This window comes from Anopheles stephensi, chromosome 3, assembly GCF_013141755.1.
Source record: "Anopheles stephensi strain Indian chromosome 3, UCI_ANSTEP_V1.0, whole genome shotgun sequence".
Lineage (NCBI taxonomy): Eukaryota > Metazoa > Arthropoda > Insecta > Diptera > Culicidae > Anopheles > Anopheles stephensi.
This window is the reverse complement of record NC_050203.1, coordinates 240,647-250,953: the sequence shown is the minus strand read 5'-3', so window position 1 is coordinate 250,953 and position 10,307 is coordinate 240,647. Positions and strand designations below refer to the sequence as shown.

Sequence of the window (10,307 nt, the reverse complement as noted above, 5' to 3'; positions counted from 1 at the left end):
ACTGTAATGAAATGTTTTTTTTTCTCCACCTTTCTCTTCTTATTGAAGTAATATTGCTTTCACGTTCAAATTTGTAAATCTAGCAGCGGGAAAACACCCCACCAGACAAGAGATATGTAACAGGTTAGGGACAGGGGACAACACAACACACTCATGGTCTGCTTACCTACGATATGATACAGTTCTTATTGTCCTTCTCATACTGCTGACCACCAACACCGGATGTCTGCAGCTGCTTGCGTTTTTTGGCACACGCCAGCGAGTTGTTTGGCATATAGTGTATCCGAGTACCGCCGTACGAGGTGCGTCGGAGAGGCAGCTCGTATACATCGTCATCCGCACTGGAAGAGCTGGACGAGCACGTCGAGCAAACGCTACGAACATCCGAATCATCTACCGTTCGCTGCTCCCGATGATGGGAGTGATGATGGCGGCGGTAATTGTCGGTCTCTTCCTCTTCCAGCTCATCTTCATCCGAGGCGTAGCTTCTCCGATGGCTTGGCTCGTCGCGTGTATTATGGCGTCGACGACGAGGTGAACGTCTGCTGGAGGATCCATGACGATCACCGGTGCGATCGTGCCGATCGTGCTGATGTTGTTGCTGCGACACTGAGTGATGGTGACGCCGGGATGATGAGGAACCGTGCTCATAGCGATCGTAATCCGTTCTTCTCTTAGATGATTTAGCTGTTCGGTTACGCTGTCCGCCATTACGCTGGCAGTAGCTCTTTGTACGGGGTAACGAGTCCTGGAAATCTCCCTCGAATCGTACTTCCTTTTTAATAACTGAAATTTAAAAAAATGCGTTAAAAATCAATGCTATTGCTGTGCTCTACTGCCAAATCTACCTATTGGCGGTGGCGTTGGAAGCTCCACGATAGAATGCGACGCATCCGATGCGTTTTGGTTTTGTTCGTCCGCATCATCATCATCCTCGCCCATCGCTCCGACATTGTCCTCTACTGGCATAGACATTGGACTATTGGTTCTACTTATTCTGGGCGATCCACTGCCCGGCGCTAGACAACGGTTGAGTTCGGGCATGGAAGACGTTAGAATTGGTCCAGCGTTCACATTTCCGGATCCGATCGCTATGGCGGTTTGCGTCCGAACGGTGGCCGCAGGGTTAGTAACAGAGATCTTTTCGCTTCCCGCACGCTCTGATTGCCAGTGCTGTTCAAGACTGTGGCCCAAATCTGTCAAATCGAGTGGCTGGCGACTGCGATCTTTGTGCAACAGGCGATTCAATTCCGGTGAGCACTGAGGAATGCGGTGTCGGTTCGAGTCACCGACACCACTGCTGGACGTGTCCGAAGTTGTCCCCGTTGCGGTGGAAGCGGGGCTGAGCAGGTGCTCGCGATCGCTTTTGCCGTTGGTGCTTTCTTGGCTTTGTACTTCGTGATCGTTGGCTGAAATTATCGCCTCGTTGGCGGTATTGTTGGTGGCAGTGGTGGCAAGTGTCGTACTGGTATTACCCGTTGCAGCTGACAGCGAAGTCGTTATGCTGGTGGCGGCAGTGTAGCAAGACAGAGTCATCTCATCGTTTCCATTACCATCAAAGTTAGACTCTCCATTGCTTGCTTCGGTGTGCGATGGTGAGAGACACCTTGTGCCCCGGTCCGGACTTCGAAGAGGTTCCGGTGACCGCGCACTCCGATGAGACGGAGAACTTCGGTATGATTTGGCGTTCGTGTGATCAAAGTCTTTGCCATCCTCCCGCGGCTGCTCGTTCTCTAGAGTGCGATTGCTTCTTGCGTTGGCGTGTAGCAGGACTGCGGCAGCCGGCAAAGAACCATCCGAGGGTGTCGGTGGCTCACCTTTACTGCAGGCTATGGAGCAGTAGATCTCACCACGGCGTGGCAAAAACGGACGTCCGAGCAACGAACAGCGACAGGTACTGCAGGCGAAACATTGGTCCGTCGCATGCCAGTGCTGACCATCATGGCTCATTTGTCCCTGGTCTACTCCGATGGGTTCGCTGCAATAATCGCAGTACTCGGCAAACATGGCGTCAAAACAGTGTAGACAGTATGGCTTGCCGTCTCGCATGATGTACCTGAAAATAAAAAAAAAGCAACTAAATCAATATACGTCTTCCGATCGTATGGTTAAGTTGAGATTTCACCTCTGACCGCCAAGCTGTTTATCGCACTCGAAACAAGCAAAGTGTTTGATATGCCATGCGCGTCCCTCCGCTTCAGTGCACTCGTCGGCCAGGATAATCTACAAAGCAGCACAGAAAAGTGAGAGAGTGAAGATGCTCTTTTCGGTTGACGAAGAATTTCTTCCAAACCTTACCTCATCGCAGGCTGAGCATCTGGGTTTGAGTGTTTCGGCATGATGTCGACCACAGTACAATCGATTCTCGCGATGGAAGTAGATCAGATCGACCAACAGCTCCTTGCAAACGCAGCAAGCGAAACAGGCCGGATGCCAGCAGGTGTTGGGCTCGAACCGCGACGCAAACACCATCATGTCACCGGAAGACGCACACTCTCCACACTGTAATCACCGACAAACAATAGCAAACATTAATAAGCGATGCAAACAATACTACTACTTTGTCCTCCCACGGCACTTACTCGCTCGCAAATTAAGGTGTTCGTAATCTGTTTGACTGTGCCACGTCCCAAAGCTTCCCGTTTACGCTGGGCAGAGAACAGCTTCAACTCTTTACGTTCTTCATCGGTCAGCGAGTGACAGTAGCGAACCTGGGAACGGTAAGATACGATGCGGTAAGTGGTAAGTGGAGAGAAACGGAGAGACATGTATAATCCTTCCCCGAGTTCCCGATACTCACCTCATTATCATGCGGTGGAAGCTGCTGAAGCAGCTGTCGAACTCGATGCCGCTCGCCGATACTGTTTACATACGGGACCTTATCCTCCGGAACGGCGGAAAAGTACAGATGGACCTGTGCCAGACGGGCGATAAAGAGAAATGTTAAACAAACCGGACACACGGATCAATAGCAGCAAATTGTACACCTTATCGGTGTGGTTAGTAGAAAAACACGATACAAAGGATAACTGCACGTCCCAGACAAGGAAGTTGCTGCAACGGTTCCACGTGTTCGATCAAGCTAGACAAGTGATTAAATGCAAGCAACATGTCCACAGCCGGACGGTGCAAACGTCGAACGATAATCGAAGTCTTACCGTCGGGGCGACGGTTACAAGAAGCGCCCCAAAGACGAATTCCAATCCACCAGACGTCGCTAGGGGATGGAATTTCTCTCCCCGTTTCTGGATGAAGGGCACTTTTGAGCCATAGCAGCCGTTACGTCTATTTGCATATGAATTATACTGATATTCCCTTCCCTGCAAACCGATTCACCTGGCTCGAGGGTTCCGACCGAGGTACCGATTAAAAAATATTTCCAATTACTTCCTTCGTGTCTTCAACTACAGTTTCCCGTTTTCCCCCTTGCTACGGTCCCACTGAACGACCGTAAACGAAGAGGTACAGCCGGGCGGAGCGCGGTGTTGGTTTTATTTATTAACTTTCCACCGTACGAAGGTCCGTGTGCAAGAACTCCGGGATGTGCATGAGGCTGCCGCGCATGGTTAGAAGAGCGCTTGATTGCATGTTTTTTCACTGCTGCCACTGCTAATCCAAAGACATTCATTAGATTAGATCAGGGCAGGGCGACAGAATCTGAGCTGTAGTAGACATCCGAACCGGGCAGGCATCGAATTCAAAGATGCAGAAACCTTTCCACCAGAAGCAGTAATGGTAGTCTCGCGTGTGGCAAAGGGCCTCGGCAGCACCAGGGAAACATAAATTAATAAAGAATCGCGTGCAAACATGTCGCAACACCGCTGCGGCCAACCCAATCCCGGCCGAGTTCGATTACGATCGAAAGAACTCCAAATCGGGCAGTGAGTCGCAAGTGGACGACTCGCAAGATCGAAGCCACCGATAGCCGAAACATGCTCCGAATATGGTTGAGGCACAATTCAGAATTGTGCGACCGCGGTCTGATCTTCGGTTTGTGGCGCTCACCGGAAGCAGATGATACCCATTACCGAAGGGTTGCATCGCGGATGGCAGCAGCTTGAGGATCAGTCTACAGAGGGGCAACAAACTCCTAGGGCGCACGGTAGCAATAACACTTCGGCTGACGGCTAGTCTGTAATTAGCACGGGTGTGTGTAAGTGCTGCTATGGGTGAGTTTGCACGCTGCCGGAGATGCAAAAACTGGAATTATAATTCCCTTCCCTCCATTACCATGTCTGATAAGTCCCTTCGTTCTGGTTTTGGCGACCCGTGGAGGTGAATGGACCTGTGGCAGCAACACTAGCCACCGCCGCCAGTGTCGCAGCGTCGGTTCGCACATATTCTAGGCACCAAGAAGGCCGCCCGAAGAACCGACTCCATCGCGAACGGAGATGTGTATTCTTATTGCACGAGGGCGTCATACTTCGATTAAAAGATAATACTCAAAAGCAGGTTTGCAAATGCTACAATTTATTTCCATTCCCACTTTACGACTTTATCCTTTGCGGCCACAGCTCGGATCTGGCATCTTCTGCTCGTGGGTGTAGAGGGACATCCATTCTTACGAAAGGAGCACTTTTAATTGAATTCTCCATCAGCCGTCTCTCGGTCGCTTGTCGATGTCGGTGAACATTTTTTTAAAGCCCCAATATCGGCATGTTATCAGCCTGAATCGATTTTACCGAAGACCTTCCAGAGATTGCAATGGCATAAAATTTTAAATTAAAAACACTCGCTTCATCCCTTTCTGTCCTCTGTGTGGTTCATACACAGTGGATGGGTTCCAATGACAAAGGACGACGATACACCGGCCAAGACGCGAAAGTGTCCAGTCCGCTTTTCTTCCCTGTACGAGCCTGTGATCCTGTTCACTCATAATTTTACACTGCAGTGCATTTATTACGTTGTCGAACTAGTTTCTTGCCATTTATACTGTTTTTGCTCTTCTCTGTCTCTCTTCGTTGGGTCGTCATTTTACAAGTTCCATCTCGAACGTGGACCCACCAACGAACGAAGAGCTGACCCACCAAGGAGGAACAGTGTAATAAAAGCACTGAAAGGAAAGGAAAACAACAGATCAAGCGCCTACCACGAGCGTCGAAAGGGCGAACCGTGCGCGCACACGATGTGTTTGTGCAGGGTGTAATTATGAAATTCCTTTGACCACAGGCACACCATGACCAAGAAGAGTTCAGTTATCCTCGAATATTCCATGATAAAACAGTTTACAAAGAATCAAATAAATATATGACAATCCCACACAGAGCGGGCTTTTCTGTACAAATGTCAAACGCATCGTCACCGAAGATCTATTTTTTTGCAAGCTCTACTTAATTGCTTCACAGTCTGTCCGTCCCTATGTGTGTGGTGATATGGCATAAGGATGATCGTTTTTCACTGAAGGGTTAATGAAGGGAGAAACTGCAACAGTATACACAGCAACAGAATGCAGTCTGGAACGTACCTGATCCGGACGTAACCCGGGCGGCACCCAGGTGTACTCCTCCAGCGCGCAACCACTATCATCATCCGATTGCGAGTAGTTATGACCTCCCATACCACCACCCGCACCGATTCCACCTCCAGCCCCGCCTCCCGCTCCACCTGCTCCAGGTCCGGCAAGTGGTCCACCGGCACCACCTGCTCCTATCATCCCCACGCTTCCAGGTCCTCCCTGCGCTACTCCGACCGAGTTTGAGCCAAGTGCTGTCGACGGGCCGCCAGTACCGGTGCCGAGCAGATGTTGATGTATCGAGGAAAAGGGTATCTGATGCGGATGCTGTGGCATCGATGGTCCAATGAGGGCGGCCGCCGATGAAGGTGAGTGAAACGGATGATGGGACGATCCGATCGATGAATATGCCTGATGATGCGGGTAAACGGATCGCAGCGATGGGGCATTCGTGGCCGTACTGCTGGTGTTCGTCACTGTCGGCAAACCGTCGGGTGATTGGGGCTGGAGAGGTGGTAGCATAAAACAGTCCGCCGAACCACCTCCACCCACCACACCAGTCAGGGGAAGATGTCCCGGAATGCCTGGTACGGTTGTTGGCGCTCCTGACAGAGACTGAGGGCAGTGATGGGCTGGCGGTTGGTAGTGGTAGGATTGTGGCGGCGGTGGTGGCGGCTTGCCGCTATACAAAGGAGGCGATTGGGGACTTCGTAGAGGGCTTCGACCAACATCGTACCCATACGGGTGCGCGTGAGGATGGTGAGCATGATGTGACGCGAGATCCTGTTGCTGCTGCTGGGGATGATGTTGTAGCATCAGCTGATGCTGTGGGTGCCCATTCTGTGGCTGCGATGGATGGTGAGATTTTTGGTATGGATACGACATTTGTACTGATGAATTCGCCAATGACACCCTAAAGGAGACAAAAGCCAAAGAAAAACAACAAAACATTAGTGATAGAACACGGTATACGGCGAAAATTATAAGCTGTCTGAACGAATTGCATAGCCTTGGTTATGTGAGGTGAACATTAATTAAACGCAAACTCCGGAAGGCTGTCGATATTGACGCAAGATAAATTTGATTGTTCAATTAGGTATATCCCAGACGTAAGATAAGAAAACTTGACGTTCATTTTACAACAAGTCGATTATTTCGATTTCGCATTTTTGGCCTCTCTGCGTATGTACCCAATTCCGGTAATGAGTGTCCAATTCCACTATTCTCCCGAAGGTGTACAACAAGAGTACGATTAATTGTGTTTTCGTTTTTCGTTACCCAAATGGGTTAAATTTGACCGGCTCAACTTGAAAAGCCTGTCGCCTCGGTATGGGTCGAAATCGATTGCGCTGGAGCATGGTAATCTGGTCGGGTTAAATCCAAGTCCAGCGTTTTTACTTGAGGCAAAAACTCCATGCCATTACTCCAGAGCTCCTTTCACCAGCGTCCAATTTCGAATGCGTTGGATCTTACCGCCGGGAACTTGAGGGGTACACAGCCACGGAGAAGATGGAGGATTTCTCTTAATTAAATTCGAACCACAAATTTCAACCCTTCGAGGCGTCGACGTACGCGGCAGCAAGCCGTGTGTGATGCGGAATTTACGACCCCGAACATTACTTGATTTGCATTGATTGGCAATGGTGACGATGAAGAGGTGCGTTTTTGCGCCGTCCGACTTGGCTCAGGATGCGTCTGGCACGTGGAAGGTCAGTGGAAGAACCCTTTCCGCCTGTTTGCCCATGCACGACCGCGGCATTTGAGATCTCTTGAAGGCCTTTCGAACGATAGGAAGTGTACCGAATGCACAGCCTAATGCTCGTTGGACCGTGTGAGTCACACAACAAGGTGGTACACCTTTGATTGGAAAGGATCTGGCGTGAGAAACGCTCCGAAAGAACAATCCTATGATTTGTGCAATTATGAAACAGCGTCGTACATTCATTCCGCCTCATTGTGCCTCACCACGCGGCGCTCAGTCAAATTAACCGAAACGGAAAAAGCGAATTTAACCATCCGATAAAAAAACGGACCCCAACCTAAATTGGTCAATTTTCTTGTACTTCTTAAGTATTCTCGTATTCGTGCAATTTGTGGCGTTGTATTTTTATGGCGTGATTTTTTCCAAAAATAAAAGGCCAGAGACAAAGGCTGGACACGCATGTCCCACAGACAGCAACGGTACTGTCCGGGCTGATAATTGGTGTTCGAGAGCATTTAAGATTCGCTGCATTTGGACAGCTCGTGGAAAAGAGGCACCAGGAGCAAGAGCAGAAGAGAAAATTTAAATTTTCATAATCACTATCATTTACTTGCACCTTCGCCGCGAGATAAGCCGTGAGATCTCGTACCTGTGTCGTCCGAACGAGGAAATTGTTTCCCCACCAATCGGAATCGGGGCCCATGCAGATGGGACATTGGATTAGCCGAAATAACTTCAGTCCTATTGCGATCTTGGGATTTGAAATAGCGTCGAATGGGCGATGAGCGTTGCATTCAAAAGCACAAACCTTTACCCCGACGATGTATTATTTGCGTTGCACTGTACCGCTGTACAGCGAAATGCTTTCCGTTCAATCTCAGCCAAACAAACATATAAATAATGACACAGCCCTTCCCAGCGATTTGCATGCATAATTCCAGCTACAAAAAGTGCCACAAAACGAGATTGTGTTTGATGGAAGCAGGACGGACGTTTCTGCCCAAAACGGGCGCATTCTAGCAGCCATGTCTGGCTCATTAGCGGCCAAGTCTCCTGGCTCGCTGGTGACCACAAATATTTACTCACTCATTGTTGCTTGACACTGCGACGGAAGCTCCCGTTGTAATCGGTGTTCCCGCTAACGATCCGCCGGCGTTCCCAGGGGCATTTAGTAGTGGCCGTCGCATCTGGTTCCCGGTGGAAGCCTTCGACGACGACGACGATGTCGTTGTTGCTGTTGATGATGATGATGATGATGATGTTGATGGATTGCTGGCGGCACTAATTTGTTGCTTGTGGGCAGGAATCGCTGGCGTCGAAGAGGTACCGTTGGCAGCAGCATAGGCAAGGGAGCCCGCAATATCTTGTTCGTGGTCAAAGTTGAGCAGCCGTAGCTCCTCTCCGCTAAGGTGAAACGTTCGTCGCATGCCAGGCCGATGGCAGTCGAGACGCTGTTGTTCTTCGCCTGCCACCTGTGGTGACGGTTGCCGGGCATCCACGTTGATGCCACTGTCCGATCTCTGTTCGTCTACTTCCGCCTCCAGCTCTGAGCCAAGCAGCTCTACGCTATTGCCGAGCAGAAACGAATCGTCCAGTACTGTCACCCGTTTCCGAAGAATCCCGGCGGGAGGATTCGGACGAGGTGAACGCTCACTCGGTCCAGCCACTGTAGGCATGGCAAGGCTCGATCGCGAGGAAGCCGATTTAATAACCGGCGACCCTTTGCGGAATCGAAAGCCATCCTCCAGCGCAGGAGAAGCGGAGCCGTTCCCTGATGGTGACGCTCGGAGCTGACTCGATGGCGAGAGCTTTTTGGTCGGAAGTGTCGGAATGGTTTTACCAGTACCTGTACCATTTGCGTTACAGTTTCCGGCACGTTCGTTACTACCACCGAGCATGCCTTCTGACGTGGTGGTCATCTGCTTGGCACTGGCCGCCGCCAAACGTTCCGACGCTGCTTTGCCGTAGATCTGTCGGTAGTATTTCTCCTGGTTGCCTCCATACAGAAAGCATACCTTCCACCATTGCTTCGTGATGGCTGTCCCTCCACCACCACCACCACTAGCACCACCTACTCCCGGCGTTGCAGTTGCGCCTCCAACAGAGGTGTTATTATGATGCGAGCCGTTTGTTGTCGCTAGCCGCACCGTTGACTTCGTGGGACTTTCGCCTGCCGTCATTTTGATCAACCGGTCTTCTATTTCGAACACTGAACGATACGATCAACACTCAAGAACTCATCACGTTCTTCACCTTCACTGCGCTGCGTAATACATTGCTTAAATTTGTCACTTTCCTTGTTTTCTTTTTATGGCTCAAGTGTTTTGTTCTTGTGGGCTTAGCCGTTAAAGCCTTTACGCTTTTCACTGTTCTGCTGTTCGTGTTGTTGCTTCACTGTTATTCAATCGTTTTTTCCACTCTGTTTGCTCTTAGTGCTTGTTTTCTAAAGCCGCGCACTATCTCTGGGAAAGGTTAGAATTCCGTCGTCGATTTAAATTCCATTAACGAAACGAATTGAGAAACCGCGAGTAAAGCACCTGTAGACGCGTACGTGTGCGTATGTATGTGTACGGGAAATGAGAGTTAATAGCGTCTCCGATGGTTTAACAGTAAAATGTTGGTATCGGTATAACCATTTGAATAATTTCGAGCGGTCGTCCCGATAAACCAGGGGTCGTCCCGATGTTTGTTTCTACAAACATTCTTCTCAATCTTCTGCTCAGCCGAGTAGGAGAGTTTTTTAAATATTTATCATCAATCATGCTGCCGGTTATCACTGATTTTCTTCCCCAAACGTTCTGCTTCTGGTTTTGTGCAGGAAGGTGGAATTTCACTGGTGGAGCATTCCTGGTGCTTTAAGAGACTTAGACCCCTAAGACGTTAAAGCATACCTTACGATACGATGGTGATGAAATTCCTGTCAAAAAAGCATGCTCAATAACTGATGATCGTTAGCCAAGAAACTCTTGTTTTATGCAATCGCAAACATCGCACGGCTACATCGCTCGATTAGCAGCAAGCAACTTGGAGCAACAATCTGACCAGCATGCTAATTGGCGAATGAGTTCGTGGGAGGGTACGTCAAGCACCCAAATATCAGCCGCCGTGCCTGTATTTTATCTGACGATTTTAGCTTCAAACTTCTCGCTCACA

General features: G+C 49.7%; 1 protein-coding gene across 3 annotated transcripts in view; it reads right to left on the bottom strand.

The window, feature by feature from the left end:
- Positions 1-14: 14 nt before the first annotated feature.
- The window catches only part of LOC118508869 (protein prickle-like), a 104,919-nt gene continuing 94,626 nt past the window's right edge, over positions 15-10,307 (bottom strand). Inside the window, exons 2-9 of one of the 3 annotated variants that reach the window (XM_036048658.1) lie at positions 8,241-9,614; positions 5,465-6,365; positions 2,801-2,914; positions 2,583-2,711; positions 2,299-2,502; positions 2,126-2,223; positions 849-2,056; positions 15-786 (exon numbers count right to left, since the gene is read on the bottom strand). In XM_036048658.1, the coding sequence (XP_035904551.1) occupies positions 167-786; positions 849-2,056; positions 2,126-2,223; positions 2,299-2,502; positions 2,583-2,711; positions 2,801-2,914; positions 5,465-6,365; positions 8,241-9,334 (4,368 nt within the window). In that variant the 5' untranslated portion in view covers positions 9,335-9,614 and the 3' untranslated portion in view covers positions 15-166. The remainder of the gene's footprint in view (positions 787-848; positions 2,057-2,125; positions 2,224-2,298; positions 2,503-2,582; positions 2,712-2,800; positions 2,915-5,464; positions 6,366-8,240; positions 9,615-10,307) is intronic. The other 2 variants (XM_036048659.1, XM_036048661.1) reach the window with 2 other exon arrangements.